The sequence below is a fragment of the Arachis ipaensis genome, chromosome B8, assembly GCF_059453495.1.
Source record: "Arachis ipaensis isolate K30076 ecotype BB chromosome B8, ASM5945349v1, whole genome shotgun sequence".
Taxonomy (NCBI): Eukaryota; Viridiplantae; Streptophyta; class Magnoliopsida; order Fabales; family Fabaceae; genus Arachis; species Arachis ipaensis.
Genome location: NC_142443.1, coordinates 138,703,332 through 138,726,789, shown reverse-complemented (window position 1 = coordinate 138,726,789; position 23,458 = coordinate 138,703,332). Strand labels below are relative to the sequence as shown.

General features: G+C 29.6%; 1 protein-coding gene across 1 annotated transcript; it reads right to left on the bottom strand.

Moving 5' to 3' along the window:
• Positions 1 to 3,918: 3,918 nt before the first annotated feature.
• LOC148550042 (amino acid permease 4-like) lies at positions 3,919 to 10,915 on the bottom strand. The gene is made up of 6 exons (XM_088497389.1): positions 10,645 to 10,915; positions 9,937 to 10,170; positions 9,124 to 9,217; positions 7,978 to 8,192; positions 6,786 to 6,919; positions 3,919 to 4,732 (listed from the first exon to the last, which is right to left on the bottom strand). The coding sequence occupies exons 1-6, from the start codon at positions 10,739 to 10,741 to the stop codon at positions 4,097 to 4,099; spliced, it is 1,410 nt and encodes a 469-aa protein (XP_088353515.1). The 5' UTR covers positions 10,742 to 10,915; the 3' UTR covers positions 3,919 to 4,096.
• Between the last annotated feature and the right edge of the window lie 12,543 nt (positions 10,916 to 23,458).

The window sequence follows — 23,458 nt, the reverse complement described above, 5'->3', positions numbered from 1 at the left end:
ATCTTGTGCCTCTTGGAGATGCGCAGTCGAGAGACAGTATCCGGGTTAGCTACCGAGTATGTCGGGTTCTGGCAGCTAACTGACGAGTGAGCTCACGGCCAGTAGAAAAGGCATACATCATGTGCATATTGTTTGCTTTGTTGGCTATGCATTAATTGGGAATGCCTAGTTGATTATACTATGTTAATTGTGATATTTGCTATTTGCACTACTAGTCTCTTACCTGTGCTTGCAATTGTCTGTTTGTCTGTCTTTGCAAACTCACCGGTGATGGAGGAACGGAGGAAAGGTAGAAAGACTTAGTGTTAAGGTCAAGTTTAAACTAGGCTTAGATATCCTTAGAAGACCACCTGTTTTATGGTTTCTGTTTAGTAATTTAAGCTTTGTAATCTGAGTGTTGGCATTCTAGGATTGCCTCTGGCATTCCCAGGACCTTATATCTTATGTGTGTGGCACCTATACCATGCTGAGAACCTTCGGTTCTCACCCTATACTATGTTGTTATTTTTCAAATGCAGGTCGAGCGGTACCTCGCTAGGCGTCTGGAGTTCTGCTACGAAGTGGTTCATTTTGAGGCTCTACTTTTGTTATTTTGATATATATATATATATATATATATTAGACTCTCCTTATATGTATATGAATACTTTATCTTTGGTACCTCTTAGAGGTTTTATGGAGAACTAGGGCTTTTAAACATGTTCTTTTGGGCTTTTATTATGTATATACTGTATGTAAATATTCTCCGGCCAGCCTTAACTTCGCAGGCTGAGTTAGGAGCGGCCAGCCTTAACTTCGCAGGCTGAGTTAGGAGCTTGTTATATCATTTTCTTGTCTCTCTACTTCTACTTTCTATTTAGTTATGCTTTTAAACCATAGATTTCTTTACACGCAAGTAATCCTGTTTTCTGGGCGTTGCGCTTTTTATTTTACGCTTTTTAACTTATCCGTTTTTCAAGGCTCTTCGTATACTATATCATTTTCAATATTATTATATATACTTTATTTTAGAGGTCGTAATATCACACCATATCTACTTTATGGTTTAAGCATAAAGTTTTGTGTGGTTGGGTGTTATACTCTTGCTTTTAAAATTGATCTTGAAAAAGCTTATGATAGGGTGGATTGGAGGTTTTTGGAGAATTCTCTCATTGCTTTTGGTTTTCCAATCATCACTGTTAATTTGATTATGAATTGTGTACGTGTATCATCTCTTTCTATTATCTAAAATGGGAATAAATTGGATAGTTTTGCTCCTAGAAGGGGGCTTAGACAAGGTGATCCAATGTCTCCTTTCTTATTTGTGCTTTGTATGGAAAGACTTGCTTGTTATATATCTCATAAGGTGGTCGAGGGTGTGTGGAAACCAGTTTGTCACTAGGGGTAGCCCAAAATTTTCTCATTTGATATTTGCAGATGATCTCTTACTTTTCTGTCAGACTATAAAGAGTCAAATCCAAATGGTCATGCATTCTCTTAACATTTTTTACAAGGTATTTGGCATGAAAGTAAATCTTAAAAAGTCTAAAACTTTTTGTTCTAAAAATGTGACTACTCGTAAAAGAGATATTTTTACTAGTGTTTCTTCAATACGTTTTACTTTGGACTTAGGAAGATATATTGGAGTTAACATTAATCATTCTCGTACCAGTAGGGCTTCTTTTCATTCGGTGATTGAAAAGGTGAGGGAAAGATTAGCTAATTGAAAAGGAAGGCTTCTAAATAAAGCAGGGAAATTTTGCCGGATCAATTATGTTGCAGCATCCATTCCTGTCTATCATATGCAGGTATCTTTTTTTCCAAATTGGGTTTGCGATAAATTGTCTTCTATGATGAGACAGTTCCTTTGGAATGGTCAAGTTGATGGCAGAGGTCTTTCTCTTGTTAGTTGAAGGACCGTGTTCACTCCAAAAAAATTTGGTGGCTTGGGTGTTAGAGATCCTGCGTGTGTTAATATATCTTTACTTGGTAAATTGGTTTGGCAATTTTTTCATTGTCAGGATAAGTCTTGGGTTGCTCTATTGAGGGAGAAGTATCTGAAAAATGAAAGAGTTTTAGATGGTCCGGTCCCTTGCAACACTTCTCATGTTTGGAAGAGTATCTCAAAGTCTTTTGTTACTCTTAAGGATACCTTCTCTTGGTGCATTGGGTCACTTGATCAATCTTTTTGGTGTGACAATTGGAGTATTAAGGGCCGAATTGTTCAAGATGTCCCTTTTGTACATATATCTGACTCTGATTTAACTATTAGAGACGTTTGAAAAGATGGTCAATGAAATCTCCATGATGTTTTCTCTAACATTCCAAAAGATGTCAAACAGTGTTTGAATGCTGGAGAGAGTTCGGGTTGGTCGTGGGGTGTAGCATCTTCTAGACTTTACTCAGTTAGGAGTGGATACAGTTGGCTAGTCAAAAGAAAGTTTGACTGGAATGAGCGTGATAATTGGTTGTGGGTATGGCGACTGCATATTCCTGAGAAGTACAAGTTCTTGATTTAGCTCAATCTTTATAATGCTATTCCTACGGCAGAGTTTCGTTTGGGTCGTGGCTTAGCTTTATCTAGCACTTGTCATCAGTGTCAGAATGGTTCTGAATCCATTCTTCATTGTCTTCGGGAGTGTCCTAGTGCCAAGGAGGTTTGGAACCTTTTAGACCTGTATTCAGATAACTCAGATTTACATGATTGGCTCTACAGAGGTGCAAAGAGTGGAGATGTTTTCTTTTCTTTTCGACCATTTGGTGGATTTGGAGAAGCAGGAATCATGACTTATTTAATACAGATGACTTCTGGAGTGCTAGTAAAGTGGTGAGTTTGATTCGTAGTTCAGTAAGAGAGTTCCACACTATTTTTGCTATGCATCAATCTTTGTCTCCTCCTTCGCTTTGTTTGCATTGGGTTCCACCTCCAGTTCATTCTGTTAAATTGAATTATGATGCTAGTTGTTTTGCTTCTTTTGGCTATGCTGGATTTAGTTGTATCATTCGCAATTCTGATGGATGTTGGTTGAAAGGTTGCACTGAGAAAGTCAAAGTGTGCAGTATTCTTTTTGCTGAATTGTAAGCGATTTGGAGAGGTTTACTTCTAGTTTGGAAAAGTAGATTTCGTAAGGTTATTTGTGAAACATACTGTTTAGAAGCTCTTTTCTTGGTAAACCAAAGAATGCTTGGTAAGGATATCTCGGAATGGGATTTGGCAAAGCATATACAGGAGGTTATGAATTGGAATTAGAGAGTCTCTATTCTTTTAATTCAGAGAAATGTAAATAGTGTTTCAGATTATATGGCTAAAGCAGCTGCTTCTGGCGCGGACATTCACTCGAATTGGAGTCAACCATGGAGTGAGCTTCAACATCTAATAGATTTAGATATGAACCTAGCCATTTAATTTGTTTTTGTTTCTATTTTTTTTTTCTTTCTTTTCTGTTTAGTCACAAAAAAAAAACTATATTTAGACTTAGTTTGGTAAAACTTTTACTTTTTAAAAGTAGCTTATAAAAGCTAGCTTTTTAAAAAGTTTAGCATTTATATTTGATAAATCAAATTAAAAATGACTTTTAATAAATACAAGTAGCAACAATTAAGTTTGGTAAAATAGTTTTTAAAATTTAAAAATATTATAAAAGACATAAATTTAAGCGTTAAATTTAAAAATTAGTTAATATACGAGGTTATATTAGACTTTTAAATTTTAAAAAGTACAAGCCAACTTTCAAAAGTTATACCTTAGTTGCTTTCAAAAGTATCACAATTGCAAGTACAAGCACATAGTATTTTTGATTTACCAAATACAAAATGAAGAGTTTGTGCTTTTAAAAAACACAAACAGCTTTTTAAAAAATTTTACTAAACCAAGCCTTAGTCGTTTTAAAAAAAAAAATGAAAGTAAGATCAACAAGTTGTCTAACACAAAATATTATACAAAGGAAGAAGATTTAATTTAATGTAAGTCCTAATATTGTATTATTTAATTATTTCAATAACATTTACAATTTTACATAGAGTGTGATAATAATAACAAAATCACTGAATGTGTGATGAATAATTAAACAAGTAATACAAAAACCAAGGCTATATATATCGCGCTTTAATTTGAGTACTATAATTGTGAGCTGAATGCCTTGAATTTTGAAAGGTCAAGCAAGACACCAACCACTGATCCAACAAGAGCAGCAAGTGTTACTAAGAGACAAAACATACTCAAACATTGTAAACCAATCCATTTCTCACTCCATTTTTGGATTTTCATTTGTTTGATGTACATCTCCACAGGGAAATAAACTGTTAAGGGCCAAAATCCTAATGCTCCAATCACTCCCATTATGTCATTAAAGAATGGAACCAACATTGATATAAAAGTTGTTACCACAACAAAAAATGATCTCCAAACTAGTCTCAATTTGTTTAGTTTGAAAGAGGGTAAAAATGGTATTTCCACCTTGTGTTCAATTTCAAGACTTGGCCATCTCTTAGATGCATGTTCTTCAACAAATGCAAAGAGGGGTTGGGAATAAACTTGGTATGCTCCCACAAGGTGAATGACTAGTGCTAAATTTGCAATGTCAATAAGCCAAATTGGATTATCAAATGCTGTAAGTAAATTTCCTGGTGCTGAGTTTCCAAATGCACCATAACCTATGCATCCACATAAGACATAGAATGTTGTTGTTGTTGCAATGCTTATCCTTGTAGCAAACATCATTGTTTTTAGTTCAAAAGGAGACTTTATGGTATCCTGTTTAGTCAGAGAAATATCATTATTGTATACTAATCAATTTATATAATAATAGCCAAAAGATATATTAAAATTTGTATTATTAATTTCGTTAGATCCCTCGAAATTATTGTTTAAAAAAATTAGTATAATTAGATATTTTTTAAATATTTTTTTATTCGATTTTTAGAGGAGAAAGAAAATAAAAAATAAGTAATTTTTTGAATTTTTCGAACAATTAGTATATAAAAATAGATATTTAAATTAATTAAATAATAACAAATTTTTAAAAAGATTGATTAAAAACTAAATTTTAAAGAATAGGTAGTATTTTTTTTAGAAAAATACTAATTTTATTTTCAAGTTGGGTTTTTAAAAAGTCCAGCGGATAAGGGTTTAAAAAGTCAACAGAAACAATAAATTTAGATAAAAAATAATAGTTCGATAAGACAATAAAATCAATATTTAATTTTGTTGTATATAACTATATATTAGATTTTCATTTGTTACCATTTATTTCTAACGCTTAAATTGATAAGTAGAGACACAAGAGATATCTAAAACTATTGCTCTTTTTTTTTTTTTTCTTGAGGTAAGAAAAATACTTCAACCAGGGACGGATCCAGAAAGTTTAGTATGGAGGGGCCGAATTTTAGATAATTTTTTTTTCATTTCATAAAAATAATTAACATATAGTTATTAGAGTTAGTTTTTTAAAAAAATTATCAATATATATATATATATATATATATAAATTTTTTCACAATTTTATTTTTAATACGATAGTTACATAAAAAAATATAACAATATTAATAGTACATTATAAAATTATAAAGTACTAATAATTTATAGCGTGTTTAGTTGAAAATGATCACATATCTTATTAATTAAAATTAATTCTTTCAAAAAATTTTTAAAAATTAAAAATAAATGATAAATTATTAATTATTTGAAAGACACAATACCTTTATAGAATACAAGATATAAGATGTTTATATAAAAGTTTTTTTTTCAACAACGTAAATTTAGAAGAAAAATAAGTATTTTCTATAAAAAAAAGAATATCTAAAGTACATAATGTGATTACCAAAATATAACTACATAAGTTATTATTAATATAATAATATAAATTTTAAATATGTTAATATAAAATAAACAAATAATTTTTTTAAAAATAAATATAGAGATTATTATATAAAAACTAATTTGAAAGTTACAAAGACTTGAGGGTATGATATTAAATTAGTTAAGTGAAAAATATTAGTGAATTAAACAATTAAGACATAATTTTTTTTTTTTACCAAAGATAGGAGACTCGAACCCGCAACATCTTAATTGAGTATGGAGAGACTATGTCATTTGAGTTATTACTCATTGACAATTAAGACATAAATTTATCACATAATAAAAAATAATACATATAAAAATTCTAAATTATATAATATTTTTTATTTTTTAAATACATATCTCATATATAAATATAATTTCTAAAAATTTTGGGGGGTCGAGGCCACTACTCGCCCCCCTTTAGGTCCGTCCCTGACTTCAACCATGTTTAACACAAAAATTAGTCATTAATTAATTATTATGTACAAATATATATTTAGTATTCATAAAAAAATTGATTATGCTGTAAAATAAAGTTTTGGCTATTCTGTTATGATAAATTTTATTATTGTTCTATTATGTCAGGTTTGATTATTTTAATAATTAAATATTTTATTAAAAATTATAAAATAATATATATAAATATATACAAATATATAGTAAATAATTAAAAATATTTTTGAAAATTCATAAATATTCCCTCTCGTTTCAAACATTCTTCCGAAATTATCCTTATTTTTGTAAACAAACACCACCTTAATATAATTTAGATGTAATTTCACGTAAATACATTAAATTTCAAGTTTATGAATTAGTAAAAAAAAGACTTTTATTTGTCAATGAATAATAGCTCAAATGGCATAGTCTCTCCATACTCAATTAAGAGGTTGTGCGTTCGAGTCTCCTATCTTTGGTTTAAAAAAAAAAAAAAAACCTTTATTTGATTAAGAAATTAAAAATGATGTACCTGAATTTCAATGAGAATAAAAGAATATGAATATGCAAAGGCAATGTTTCCAAGAGCTAGAAATATCCCCCACACTTTATCAATCGGTAATTCTCCTTTAGCTCCTGCTAGGGTACCCATTACAGTACCATTTTCTGTTTCAAGAACCAACCATAAAAAAAATATTAGCCAATAATATATTTTTACTATACTCTTCTATAGGGGTGTTTGCGATGCGGTTTGGATCGGTTTTGAGTAAAAAACTCAGCCGATCTGAACACTAATTTTACTTGCGGTGCGGTTTGGATTGGATGCTTTTAAAAAAAATTCGATCCGATCCGATCCAATTTCAAGCAGTTTGGATTGGATTTGCGGTTTATAAATTAAAAAAATTAAATATATATAACAAGTCTCAACATCAAATTTTAAATAATCAACAATGACATAATAAGTCTCAATAATATCTTAAAAAGTCAACGATAACATAACGATAAAAATAAAATTATAGGTTAGTTAAAATAAATAAATAAATAATATTTTGAACATAAAATATTTATTAAATAATAATAATATATAAATAATATAAAAATCTATAAAAAATTGAACATGTTATAAGTATAATTGTAAATATAATAATAAAATAATAATATTATAGCACATTGTGCGGTTTGGATTAGATTGGATCGGTTATGAAAAATAGATCCGAAATCCGATCAAATCCAGCAGTTTGTAAAAAAATAGAATCCAATCAAATCCAAATTAGTGCGGTTTTAATCGATTTTCGGTTTGAATTGAATTGGATGAACGGTTTAATTTGAATCAGTTTGGATTTGAACACCCCTAGTCCTCTACATCTCAAAATGATAAGCCATTTTTATTTTTTATGCTATATTATTCATAAACTGTATAAAAATTCTAATTTATGATTCCTGAAATTGAAAATATATTTTTTAAAAATAAAATATTTTAATTTTTAAAATAATATATTTTTAATCTTTACTCATCAACCAACCATTAATATTTTACTAATATATCATGTTTAGCAATATATTAGTATATCACATGAATGAAACTTCTCTGAATCAAACCGTATTTTTTTTTTAAATACAACTTTCAGTTTAATTTATGTTTAAATATAATTTCGATTTAATTATAATATAAGTATGTGAAAAAATAGAGAGAAAAACTTGATGTAGGAAAAGACATATATAACCTGCCATTTTGATAATTCCAAGAATGAGACCAATTATGGAATATGTGAAGGACATGGCTGCAGCAAGTATTGAGAGCCATGAAATATTATGAAAATCAGGAAGTTGAGAGAAACCAAGTTGGATTATTCCAAACCCCATTAAATAACGGTTGCCATAAATAATACATGGGTCTTTTCCTTCAGATGAGTATATGCAATGAATTTTTGTTATTGCCCTGCCAAACAAACCATGTTAAATTTCATTTAAAAAACAATGCAATAGGATAAAGTGTTGTAACTAATCCTATCAATTATTTCTTGATATTGAAGTAATTTTAGTAACATGATGACTATATATACAGTTGAAATTATTTTAAAACTAAGCTTACAATTTCTCTTAGAGTAAAAGCTTGATTTAATTAGTCCTCTCAAATCTCATATGTAACTCAATTTGGTCCGTCAAATTTTAATTGACTTATATATGATGGTCAAATTAATTCCGCGACTTAGTTTGGCTTCTTGATTTCAAATGATCCAAATTCGATCTTCAAAATTTGATGATATATAATTCAATTTGACATTTTATGTAACATGTTACACCTTCACGAAATTTATGGAATGACAACGAAAAGATCAAATTAAATTATATTGTCAAATTTGGATGACCAAATTAAATTGTGGAGTTAAATTTTTGTTTTGATAGGTTATTATGCTAATTAATAATTACGAGATTGAATTGAATCACTCGAAAAATTTGAGAGACCAAATTAATAAATTCTTATTCCAATTATTTATTTCTCTAGTTTTATCCAAGAGTTAATTTTTTTTTTAAAATATCTAGTAACAAAAAAAATTTAATCAAAATCAGTCAGAATATAAATTTTGGCTATTTTTTTTCTCTTTCTAGTATTACCAATTTTTTTTATTATAAATATGTAATGACAACCTATATTTGATGAAATGTTAGCTTAAGAAAGTTTTACAAATAAAATAGAAATTAAACCCATTTTTCAAATTAAAATTAAATCTAGTGAACTATGACTAATTGATTTGAGTTGACATAATAAGAGGTAATAGTCGTAGTAGTCAATTTAAATTATTCCAAATCAAAATATTTAAATAATATCAACTCAAAGATAAAAAGTTAGGGTTAATAACTAAACTCACATCATGCTAAGAGAGGCCCCAATTGTATATCCTATTGTAGTTCCATAAAGATTTGCATATTGTATTATCCCACAAAAATAAACATTTTTCCCTCCTGCAATGGTATGCAACATTTATGTGACTATAGAGTTTTAAAATTATTCACTCAATAGAATCTAAAGAGATGAAAAATATTTTTCACATAATCCACTCAAAACATATATAAATAATTAATAACATGACACATCATATTGTAAAATAGTTTTGTTAGGGAATTAACTTTAATTTTGTCACCCAATAATCAACCCACAAAATAATAGTAACAGATGCTCAAAGGTTAAGGAGACAAAAAGAGAAATCTAAAAGAAGAAAAAAATGTTATTTTAAAAAAAATTGATTCCCAATCTTTTTCAATTAAGATTCACTTCAACCTATTTATTTATTCGGATCTTATTTTAAAAAATCGTCCAATTAAAATAGTCACAACATAGCTGTCTTATCATATTATATTGTAAAATTTCAGTATCAATATATTAATAATGAAATAATTTTAGGTTGTCAATCAAGATCAATATAAAATTCACTTAAGATGAAATTTTGTCGAGTTTATATTTTAAATATTTCTTTTAATAAAATTTCGGATATTCTTATTTTTAAAAATTTCAGATATTTTTTTCTTTTATATTAATGTTAATTGCATATTATCTATACAATGTTTAACTTTTAAGATTTTTTTTATTATTGAATTACTTAACATAACACGTAACATTTATTTTTTACATAAAAATTTGCTCAGACAACTAGCATATCTAACATAGTTTTGTTTGTATTTACCGAGAATGTTGCCAATGGCTTCCATGTAAGTGTAGCTCCTCTTGCCAGTAATAGGGTCTCCAGCACGATAACAATTTGCAAGAAAATATGAAGTATACAAAGTGACGAGACTAAAGAAGATCATAATAATAGGGCCAGCAATCCAACCTAATTGTGCTATCGACCATGCTACCGACAAAACTCCAGATCCAATCACTGCTGTTATTATATGAGAACTTACCGTCCACACAGTTCCTACACCAAAAAATATATAGTATCATAACAAATTATTCCATTTAAATAATAATTAATAAAACCCCATTGAAAATCTCTTCATATATAATGAAGGACAACTTCAATTATTCTTAGCCTAGTGTTATCTAAATAACACAGCTGTATTTCGTTATTTTCAAGGTACATTTATTGAACTATATGAATAATGTGTGTTTAATATTTATTAAGTAAATATTGTTTCAATTTTTTATTTCCGGAAAAATCTGGAAAATTTGAGAGCCGCTAGCAAATCCCAAACTAAAATTCAATTTAAAAAAAAAAAAAAGAACTCGAGAAAATAAAATAGAACTGATTACAAGAAAATCATAAAAGACTTGAATTCAATTTTTTTTTATTCATCTCCGTTGATAAAACTAAAATGAGAAAGAAAAGGAAGAGATTGTGATAACATTATAATAACATACATACATGGATTGGATTAATTTGTATTGTTACCTCTTCGTTTCGGGCGGCCGTCGTCGTCGTAAAGTGAGGCATCGTGATGGTGGCTAACGGTGGTTGTTGCGGCGGCGGAAGCGTTTTCATCAATCATCTTTGGTGTGTTATTCGTTGGAGACACCAAATATGAGTTTTCAGCCTTGCAAGTTGCAACTAATAAGTTGCATTCAAAATTTCACAAATAAAAGATGCAATGCGAAAAAAGGGTTTGGTTCGTTGAATTAAATAGGAGCAATAATTATGGCGCTTTGAATAAAAAAGGTCAAGGATTGACACATGTTTCAAATTTTTTTTTTTTGGTGACTAACAACACGTGCCAAATTTGTTGAACATATATTTATCTACTCATTTTTCTTTTAATTTTTAAATAATTTTTCAAATAAAATAATAGACATGTGTTTAAAAAAGTAATAAATGAATTTTAATGGGATTTAAAATTGTATTAATAAATAAAAAATATTTTTAAATAAATGAACACGTGTAATGTAATTAATATCTATTCAACTAAGTTAATTAAAGGTATTATTAGATATTTCGAGAAAATAAGTTGATATTTTTAATTCATTTAAATTAGGAGAGTAATTGTTATTAAAGATGTATAATAATATAATATTGTATCAGTAAATGATGCGAATAGTCCTTTAAATTTTTTATGTTATTCAGTTTAATTGTAACATCTCAGTTTTTCTTTATCATATTTATTATTCAATAACTAATTCATTAATTAAATTCATAGTAATTTGAATTTTACTTTCATGATAAAATATTAAAAGATAATATACTAAAAACACTAACATATCTAATTTAAAATTTGAAAAATATGAAAATAAATCCTAACTAACAATAAATAATCTTAAACCTTTTAAAATATAGTCATAACTAATTTTATATTTATTGAATTTGAATAATCTTTAGCTACATAAAAGGATAAGAAAAATATCTTTATTCTTTAAGTTTAATACAAAATCAAATTCAAATTTAATTAGGTAGATAAATCTGTTAGAAGATTAAACTAAAAAATCACACTATAACCAACCAGCCTGATATACTAGCAATATTTCGTGAATTTCTCAAGTTGTTGTTATGCGAATGACTTCGTTCAAAGTTCGTTTTAAAGCTAATTCAATTTTCTATAAATTTTGTCTAATAGCTATTTCTAAATTTCAAATAGAAAAAAAATTTATAGGGTTTATAAAGTGACGATTCAGATTGGACATTTTACTTAAACGCGGGTTAAATTTTTTTCTAACACAATATGTACATACCTAAGAGTCGAAAAATCATTATCTCTTCTCACTTCCTTACCTTTATTCTAAACCTTCGTCAAACTATCCACAAATTTCGATCCACTCATATATTGTTCGAGAATGTATCCTCTCTAAACTATGTAAACTATGGAGACCAAGAATATGAAAATTTTCTTTCTACAATAAAACCAATACGGACTCAAAGATTTGCATAAGATTAATATCTTCTGCAAACTCAATATTTATATTGAATTCATCGAAAGAATGAAATCTATCTATTAGTCAAAGATTCATCATACCTACATCAAAACACACACAAAGTCTAGCCATAGAACAAGTCTCTCTTCGCTAACATATGTGTGGTTCTTTTTCGAATGTAGTTGTTGTCGTCTTTGAGCATCTTCCTTTTTGCATTTGTTCTTCAACAACATCGTTATTATCGTCGTCTTCTTCGTCTTAGCTTCTTATTCTCTTATATATGTTTAGAAAATTAGAGTACATCAATTTTAATTCACATCATACAAATTTTGATGAATAGCACAAAAATTTTGGTGCACACGAAAAAATACACAATGCAAAAAATTTTGACAGACTACATGTCTAAAAACATTGACACTCAAATAACAAAATATATATGCCATAGAAATATTTAAAAGATCACAATTCACCCATCTAATTAACAAAATATCTGTGCTATGGATAAAAATTTTTATACTATGTGTACAGTTTTTTATGTCATATTAATAAATTTGTGTTATGTGTAAAAATATTTGTGCTATATGTAAATTTTTATGTTATGTCAATAAATTTATGTTCTTTCTAACAAAAAAATTTTGTGCTGAAAAAATACAAAAAAAATAATATATGCACGCATTTTTTATTAGATTTGTTCCAACTTAATTAAATTTAATTATAAAAATATTTATATATAGTATTTTTCTTTTCTTTTTTTTTTGGGAGGGGGGATTTTCTTCTATCGTAGCAATTCAAACCTCGACTAAACATTTTTATGAGTTACCATTTTTAAAACATTTTCTTATAATGTATTGTCCATGTTTATTCTTTCACTACTCTTTCTCTCATGTTTTCCACTATTACATTTACTTTTTAAGAGACCGAACAACTTATTTCCCATCTTCTTACATTATATACATATTTTTTTATCTTTCATTTCAATTTTTGTTTAATTCAAGTGTAAGGATTTTTGAAAAACTACACTTTGGAGAAATTAAACAATGTATGTTTTTAAGGATTTTAATTTACTTTAAAAATGCATATATAACCTACAAATTCACAAAAGTCTACCAAATTATTTTATCATTATTGTAGGGTTATATAGTAACGCGGTCATTTTGTTTAAGTAGTATGAAACCCTAATCAAGGTTATATTCGGAATACAAAAACTCTCTTAGGAGTTAGGACCTAGGAGTTTGAAACTTGAAAGTATGAATCCCTTCTGTGAATCTTGAATGCGTTGTTGTTACTCAAACCTAGGAAAAATCAATTGACATGCATGACCAATTCATGCATATGCTTTTCTTTGTTTTAGTTCATTAAAAAGCATTTCTTTCTTTTTGGAAATTATTGTAAGCAAAATTTTTTATTATATTATGCCAACGAATTATAGCTCAAATGTTATAATTTTTCCGTACTCAATTAAAAAATTGTAAATTTGAGTTTCACTCCTAATTTAAAAAAAAAAAAACTTATTATATGACGTGATTTTTGTGTCCTGCATGTATTTGGCCGGCACCTCATGTTTTATTATAAAAGTTTGATGTCTAACTTACCACTGTATCCAACAACTAAATCCAAAACCTCCATGTATAAATTATAATACTATTTTTCCCACTTTTTTATTTTGAATCTAATTGTTGCCATAGTTGTAAACTTGACGTTTTTTATTTACGACAAATATTGATCAAAACAAGTGTTCTCATAATTACGTCTTAATTAACTTTCAATAAAAATATTTATTTTAAATATTACTATAAAAAATGTATTGAGTATTGTCAGATTTATCATTTAGTATTAGTTTTTATTAGCAGCTTTACCAATAGATTTTTTAACTATTATTACAATTTAAAATTTTTTTGAGTAGTATGTGATAATAATATTTATTTGTCCCTATTAGATTATTAAATTTGACCTCACAACAATTTTTTACTCAACTTTTGGTACTTAACCGTCAATTTAAGAATTTTATATTAGATGTTCGTTAGAATGATCAATTCTCAGATTTAAACGAAATTAGTGTTATTTCTTAGAAATCAATTCGAAAGAATATTATTTATCTTCTTTTGAAATTAGCTTTAATTTTTGCGTAGCAATTACATTAATTGAAATAATTTTTCTAACTATGGATATCAATAAGAGTCTGCTTCTAATTGTGTTGGGAAGTGAATTTTTAAATAATTGTTTAGTAATATATATAGAAAGAGAGAAATTTTGATGGTAGTGTTAAGAAAAAAATTACTTAATTTTTAAAAAATATAAAGTCTAAAACGATAGAATTTTAAATTATATATTATTATTTAAATTACTATTTTAGTGTTTTAATTGGTATATTAGATATTTTGAAGGCTAATCGTATTTTACAATAATAAAATATAATCATAACAATAATCATGCTATATGTACATAAAAAATAATTACTCATATAAAATACATATTAAAATACAAAATACACATTAAAAATAAGTTAAATAATAATGTATTTATACACAAATACATAATGGTTAATAGAGAATTTAATATTTAATTTTTTATGTACATATATTATTTTTAATATAAAATTATTGTCATGTTATATAAACTTTGCCCCCATTATAAAAAGAGTAAAGTATCGTTTTTGTCCCTAACGTTTGGGGTAAATTCTATTTGTGTCCTTAACGTTTAAATCGTCCTATTTGTATCCCTAACATTTGTAAAAGTGATTCATTCTCAATTATGTCTCACTTGGATGTGTTCGATTTTAATATTATACCCACTATTTGTGTTTAGATTCAATTATATCCCTAGAAAAGTGAATTATGTAAATGTTGTAGGAATTAGTTTCAACATTTGATAAGCTATTTTTCGGAGTATATCATCGATTCTATCCTAGACATTTGTATTCTAACTTCAAGAAGAGATTTTTAAAACTCAAAATAAAGCGCTCATAATATGTAATTAATGCTAGGATACTATTGAATCACTCTTATAAACGTTAAGGATACAAATAGGACGATTTAAACGTTAGGGACACAAATAGGATTTACTCCAAACGTTGGGGACAAAAACGACAATTTACTCTTATAAAATGTTTCTAGATCTGTCACTGAGTCTAATTCTCTCCGTAATGGCTTTCACTCCTCTTCATTCCTTCATCGTCGTCGCGACTCCCAAAATTATTCACCCCTCAAGTAATTAACTTGAACACACTTTAACAGAAGTGAATCTAAAAAGTCTTCATTTTTATTCAATTTTCTCTTATCTCATTTGACAATGATATATAATTTTTTGAATAAAACCCAAAATAGCCCCTGACAATTACCTCGAAAGACAATGAGGCCCTTAAAAAAAACCAATCCAGCCCTTGATAATTACTTCGAAAGGATAACGAGATTCCTGTGCCAAAAAAAGTTAATGTTATTTTTTTGGCACAAGGGCTAATCAGTCCAAAAATAAAATATCAGAAGATCGAATTGGGTATTTTTTTTTTCTTGAAGACCTCGTTGTCTTTTCGAGATAATTGTCAGGGATCGAGTGGCTATTCACTCTAATTTTTTATATCGGTTTTATCTAGCACTTTTAGTTTGAATATGGAAGAAAAAATGGTGTTGGACTCAGTCAGTGAATAGAACTCGGACCATGCGAGTTCTTCCTTTCATACAAAAATTGATAATAACAAACAACTCGGAGGGTCCGTTTTCTAGCTTCCGAAATTCATATTTGCCTAACCACAAGTCGGACCATGCGATTTATTAAGCAAAATTTTAAAATCAAACAACTCGCATGGTCCGATTTGTATACTCTGAATTTTTTCAAATTTTTTAACACAAATCGGACCCTCCGATTTGTGTACTCTGAATTTTTTTAACTTTTTAAACAGAAATCGGAGGGTCCGATTGTATACTCCACAATTTTAAAAAACACCAAAAATTGCCATGTTAAAGTATATCACTCATTTTATTTCCATATCAAAATTTTTTACCCTTTATCTAGATCTGGTAAGATTAAAATTTTAGCATAAATAGTTAGATTCATTTAAAAATTTAAAAGTTCACCGATTTATAATTTAGTAAAAATATATTGAAAAAGGACAAAAAAAAATAGATAAAATAATAATATTCAAAGTATTTAACTACTATCACGGTGACATCGTGAACAATTACATTGAAGGGTGATAATTAATAATGTGCTTCAAGTAATGAGAAGTCAAAAGTGTTTTTTTAAAAAGAATAATTTGAGAGAAAAAAAGAAATTTGGTTATTAATATTTTAAAAATTAAATATTCATCCATTTTAAATAATAATTTTATTATGATTAAAATATTAACTCTAATTAAATTGAAGTAACTCAAGTTATAAGTATAATTAGTTATCAGATTAAAATAATATCTAATTAATTAGAAGTTGATACATTATAGAAAATAAATTACATATTATTTTAAAGAAGATCGGGTAGAATTTATCCGTATATATATATATATATATATATTTTGTGTGGATGAACTTCTGAGGTATAACTCGTTTTTTGCGCTATTGTTATTCGCCTTTTCTTTAATGGGGTGAGAATAACTCGGATATCGAAGAACATAGTAAGTGGGTACTTACAAAAGACACTCCGACGCTTAAGTTAGTAAGTGTTTAAGAGGTATAAGAATTCTACGATTATAGAATGTTAAATATGAAATAAAACTTATCATGTGTGTGTCTTGAGATATAGAAATTGGTGCCTTTTATAGACATGGAGTTGATAAATAGAGTTGATATTATGATCGTTGGTCATTAAGTCAGAATAATGGTTATTGAGATCGTCCGTTACAAACTTAGAATGAAGGCAAATAAAGTCGAGTTATGATTTATAATGCACAATAAAGACCAAGCTATAAGGTGACGAATCAAAGCTCCCAAGTTTTGTCCGCCGATCATATGATCAAAGCTAAGCTTAGAAAATTAAATGAGTTATAACTCGGTAAAAAGTTAGGTGAATGAATAATGATATGGTGAGCCCCAAGCTTAGTCGGGTTATTATGTCGGCATTTATTCAAAAAATAATTGAGTAGTAAGAGTTATTCAATCAAAATAGTTGTGTGGGGATACTTTTCCACTTAAGAACAATTTTTCATGACATACATATAACATTTGATTGTATGTGAACTGAAAAGTTCAAAAATAGATATCTATTGACGGAATTGATTGTATGGTCCAAGGATATAATGGTTAATTGTCTTGAAAATTTTTTCGGCTCACAACAACTTATTGATGACTTTCTCGCTCAAAACAATTAGTTATTGAATATTTATAATTTATAGTGAAAGTCATATGACATGAATAAGATAAATTGAGAAAATGAATATGTATAAAGTCACAACATAGATTGAATAATATATATTGTAAAAGTAAAAGAGTTCAAAGTAGAAAAATATACCTTAAAAATTGATAATGGTAGAAAAAAAGACGATATACATAAATGTCATACATGTCAAATGTGAATTATTTAATTTTATTTGTTAATATTTAAACTTTATTTCATAGAATTTGCATTAACTTGTTAATTGAATGATATAATAAATTTTATTTAGCTATGAAGTATATTTTTTGTGCAAAAATAGCAAATTTGCATGTTTATAATTATTTTTTATTTAATTTTCTGCATTAGACAAATAATAACATAAAATTTAATAGCATAAAGTATAGAACATATATTGAGAGGTGAATATAACTAATAAATTAGTAAATATTAGTTACACAAAATATAAATGTAAAAGTATGTGTGAATAAAATATATAATTTTACTTATGTAAGTAGAGAACTTTGAAAAAGTTAGCGAAATTGATAGGCGAGTTTGTACTCAAATTGGTTGAAAATCGAGTTTGTTCTCGGATTGGTCCATTGATCGATTATGAAATGTGAAATATTATGATACGTAAAAGGGAAGCAATTTGAATATATAAAGTACATACTTTATAAAAAGTTACGATAGATTGAAATTTGATAAGAGGTATTAAATAAAATCTTAAACAAGATTGTTGAAATTGGTTCAAAAATTTGAATGTAATTTAAGTTTTATGAACCTGAGGGGAGTTAAAATTATTTTACTCGTCCCATAGACGGCGCCAATTGTTCTTGTGTGGATGAACTTCTGAGGTATAGCTCGTCTCTTGCGCTGCTGTCATACGCTTTTTTTTTAATGGAGTGAGAATAACTCGGACGTCAAAGAACACAGTAGGTGGGTAGGTGGGTACCTGCAAAAGACACTCCGACGCTTAAGTCAATAAGTGTTTAAAAGATATAAAAATTCTATGATTATAGAATGTTAAACATGAAATAAAACTTATCATGTGTGTGTGTGTTTTGAGATATAGAAATTGGCACTTTTTATAGACATGGAGTTGATGAATAGAATTGATGTTATAACCATTCGTCATTAAGTCAAAATAATGGTTATTAAGATCGTCCGTTACAAATTTAGAATGAAGGCAAATAAAGTCGAATTATGATTCATAATGTCCAATAAAAATCGAATTATAAGGTGACGGATCAGTTATAATGTATTAAACTGAATAGTATAACATGATATCACTACTACATATAAGTATGCTACCGACAACTAATCAGGACCGAAAAATTTATCATTGGCCAAATCAAAATCGTCAATAATATCTAGACTGAATATGATTATTTTTTTGATGTGCCAATTTTTTTCACAAGAAACTATATTTAGGCTTTGTAGTTCAGTGTATGGGAGTCTTCAATTTAAAAAAAGAAATATGCTTTGGGATTATTTGTGTTTTATTAATTTAGGCCATAATGGACCATGGCTGTCCGTTGGTGATTTTAATGAGATTGTGGTGCCAGACGAGAGTACGAGTGCTTATTTTTTTTCTCACAGAACTAGTCTATTAGCTACTACTCTAGATGATTGTGAACTCTTTGATCTTAAAGTAACTGGTAGGAGATATACTTGGTATATAACAGTTCAGGTTGGCAGAGACTTTGCTAAAAAATTGGATAGAGCACTAGTTAATGAGGTGTGGATGACAATGTTTCTTGAGGGTTATTCTGAAATTGTTAGCAGGATTCATTATGATCATTGCCCTATTTTAGTTCATTGTCATGGTGGCCCCAGAGTGAAAGGTTCTCGTCCTTTTAGGTTTCAGGTTGCATGGACAACACACCCTTCTTATAAACATGTTATTAATAAGGCTTGGAATCAAGGGTTTATAGGCGTTACTAAAAGGCATAAGATGGTTCAAAAGGTTTCTTTGGATTTTAACTCAAAAGTTTTAGGAAATATTTTTGGGCGAAAAGGTAAGCTGGAATATCAGATTGATCAGATTTAATGACATTTAGGGATTACCGATGTGTTGTCTCTGAGAATTAAAGAAGCTGAACTTTTATTGCAAGAGAAACTTTTTTGGTACCAGAAATCTAGAGAGCAATGGGTCAAGTATGGGGATAGAAACACTAAATTCTTTCATCTTTAGATTTTGGTGCGTAAAAACCATAATAAAGTACATTGATTATATGTTAGAGATGAGTCTTGGTCTACTGATCCAGATATTCTCCAAGAAGAAGCCCTCTCTTTTTAACAAGAATCTCTTTGGTACAACGAAAGAGGTTGAGGTTTATTGTTTAGGAGATGTTCCGATGCCCACTCTAAGCACCGAGGCTTATGCTAAGTTAATTGACCCTGTCTCTTCTGCGGAAGTCAAGTCAGTAGTATTCAGTATGAGTCATTTTAAGGCTTTGGTCCAGATGACTTTCAAGCTTATTTTTTTAAAAGAATATTGGAAGATAGTAGGCACTGAGATTTTAAATATTATTCGGAGCACTTTTTGCGAGAGTACTTAAATCCTAGCATCATGAAAACTCTGATTGTACTTCTTCCTAAAATTAATAACCCTACCTTTATGAAGGATTTCATGCCTATTAACTTGTGTTTATAAAATTATCACCAAGGTATTGACTAATCGTCTTCGGCTCTTTCTTCCATATATTGTTAGTCCTTTATAAGAAGGTTTTATTCCAGGTCGTGGTGCTCCTGATAATATTATTGTGGTCCAAGAAATTCTGAATTTTATGAAGCACACAAAATTTAAGAAAGGTACTCTTTGTAAACCCCGTAAAATTAATAAATAATTAACCAACAAATTAATTTTAATAAAGGAGATTAGAAATACAAATTTTATAGTAAAATAAGATAGTGCTAATTAAAACGAGAATTTTGACACTAATTTTAAAGAATTTGGCCTAAAATTGGGCCAAACAGGCTATATCGGACAAACCGGACCCAAAATGAGCCCAAAGGCCCAATCCAACCCAGCCACTTAATTAAACTCAGCTTCCCTTGTTCCCTTTCATTCTCAGCCACGCTGGAAATAATTTGGAAAGGGGGGAGGAGAACGTGTTACAAGTCTAAACCCTTGTCCTCAATTCAATTTGCTCTAAATTTCTACTCCGAGTTCCGATTGCCGCACCGTTTGCACCCACGCGACTACTGCGTCGAGCTCTATGAATCTATCAAAATAATTTCATAGTTAAGCCACTCTATCACTCTTAGCCTCTCCTTTCTCTAATTTTTTGAAATTATGTAAGTGGTATTGAGCTTTTGCCTCTTTGATGTATTAGGATCCGATTAGTTTGAGGAAAATATTCACTCTTGCTTATACGATGCTTGGGTAAGGTGAGGATACTAGAATTCTAGCTAATTTTTTGAATTGGTGTATTGGATATTGAATTTGGGTATATGTGTGTGATATATGTGAATTTAGGTGTATATATGTATATGTTGGAGCTTGAACTGTGAGCTTTGGAACTTGGAGGAGGTTGGGTGCTTGTGCTTTGGTGATTTTGGACTTTTTGGGGCTGTACTTGGTGTCTTGGTGGGTTGTCTCAGAAAATACGTGAAAATCGGCCAATGTATGATTTAGATTTTGCATATTTAATATATAATGTTCTGTGAAACCTTAGGGTAGAGGACCATAGGATAGGTTGGAATGATTAAGCATGTTGAGTGTTAGTGTTTGTGATAATGGTTGAAGACATGGATTGAGTATGTATTGGTGATTATGATTATGTTGGAATTAGAAAGCTAAAGTGGTATTTGAATAATGATTGGTTTGTTGATAAGGTTGTTTGTGCATAATTAGTGGATTGCTCATAGTCTTATTATTTAAAGTAAGAATTTAGGTACAAAATTATGTAATGTTGATGTATGATGGATGATAGCAGGATGCAAAATTATGTTTCTGTGATATTGCATATTTTAGGACTAATTTTTAAGTGTGGAATGGTTGATATTTGAATGGTGAATCAATGAAATAGAGGGTGGAAGGTTTTTGTGAAAATTGGTTTTCGAACGAACTTTGGCGAGCCATAACTTGGCTTCCGGACCCCTGAATGATTTCAAACTTATTTTATATAAAAATTAGGTTCGTGAAGTTTACGCCGTTCGAAGAATGGAAGGAAAATGATTTAAAACGAAAACGTTATGCGCGTCAAAAGTTTGGATTTGAAATTTGAAATTCTGCAGCTTTTTCAGACTTAGTAAAATTTTTGGAAAAACGTACGCCCACGCGTACGCGTGACCTGAGATTTGCGTACGCGACCACCTGCTCGCGACACGTCCACCCTTTCGGGTTGGGATTCACGCATACGCGAGTAGGGAGCTTGTGTATGCAAGCATGGATTTTCGCAGCCCACGCGTATGCGTGACCCCTGTTTTAGCAAATCTGGATTTTGTGTTGTTAAGTCGAATTTTAAACTTCTAAACCTATATTCTCATCCTTTTAGCATTATATCATAGTAATAGCTCTAGTGATGAGTTGAAGCTAGGAAATGGAGGTAACTTAAGAGTGAAGTAAGACTTTCAAATGATAAATTATGTACAAAAATGCAAAGACATTAGATGTATAGGTGAGACCAGGCTATAATGAATAAATGTAAAGGAATAATGATTACGAATTTTGAGAATAGATGGACATAACAATGATATTGATGAGTTTTGTGGGATGTGAGGAAGGTGGTAGGGCACTAATCCTCCGACATATTCCCTCACATTCTTTCTCTCTCTGTCTGCAAGGTGGTAGGGCACTAATCCCCGACCGGTTTGGCACAGCCTCACTAGGGGAAGGTGGTAGGGCACTAATTCTCCGATTTATTTTACCCTACTGTATGCCTCCGGGAGAAGGTGGTAGGGCACTAATCCTCGATCTTGTGCCTCTTGGAGATGCGCAGTCGAGAGACAGTATCCGGGTTAGCTACCGAGTATGTCGGGTTCTGGCAGCTAACTGACGAGTGAGCTCACGGCCAGTAGAAAAGGCATACATCATGTGCATATTGTTTGCTTTGTTGGCTATGCATTAATTGGGAATGCCTAGTTGATTATACTATGTTAATTGTGATATTTGCTATTTGCACTACTAGTCTCTTACCTGTGCTTGCAATTGTCTGTTTGTCTGTCTTTACAAACTCACCGGTGATGGAGGAACGGAGGAAAGGTAGAAAGACTTAGTGTTAAGGTCAAGTTTAAACTAGGCTTAGATATCCTTAGAAGACCACCTGTTTTATGGTTTCTGTTTAGTAATTTAAGCTTTGTAATCTGAGTGTTGGCATTCTAGGATTGCCTCTGGCATTCCCAGGACCTTATATCTTATGTGTGTGGCACCTATACCATGCTGAGAACCTTCGGTTCTCACCCTATACTATGTTGTTATTTTTCAAATGCAGGTCGAGCGGTACCTCGCTAGGCGTCTGGAGTTCTGCTACGAAGTGGTTCATTTTGAGGCTCTACTTTTGTTATTTTGATATATATATATATATATATATTAGACTCTCCTTATATGTATATGAATACTTTATCTTTGGTACCTCTTAGAGGTTTTATGGAGAACTAGGGCTTTTAAACATGTTCTTTTGGGCTTTTATTATGTATATACTGTATGTAAATATTCTCCGGCCAGCCTTAACTTCGCAGGCTGAGTTAGGAGCGGCCAGCCTTAACTTCGCAGGCTGAGTTAGGAGCTTGTTATATCATTTTCTTGTCTCTCTACTTCTACTTTCTATTTAGTTATGCTTTTAAACCATAGATTTCTTTACACGCAAGTAATCCTGTTTTCTGGGCGTTGCGCTTTTTATTTTACGCTTTTTAACTTATCCGTTTTTCAAGGCTCTTCGTATACTATATCATTTTCAATATTATTATATATACTTTATTTTAGAGGTCGTAATATCACACCATATCTACTTTATGGTTTAAGCATAAAGTTTTGTGTGGTTGGGTGTTATACTCTTGCTTTTAAAATTGATCTTGAAAAAGCTTATGATAGGGTGGATTGGAGGTTTTTGGAGAATTCT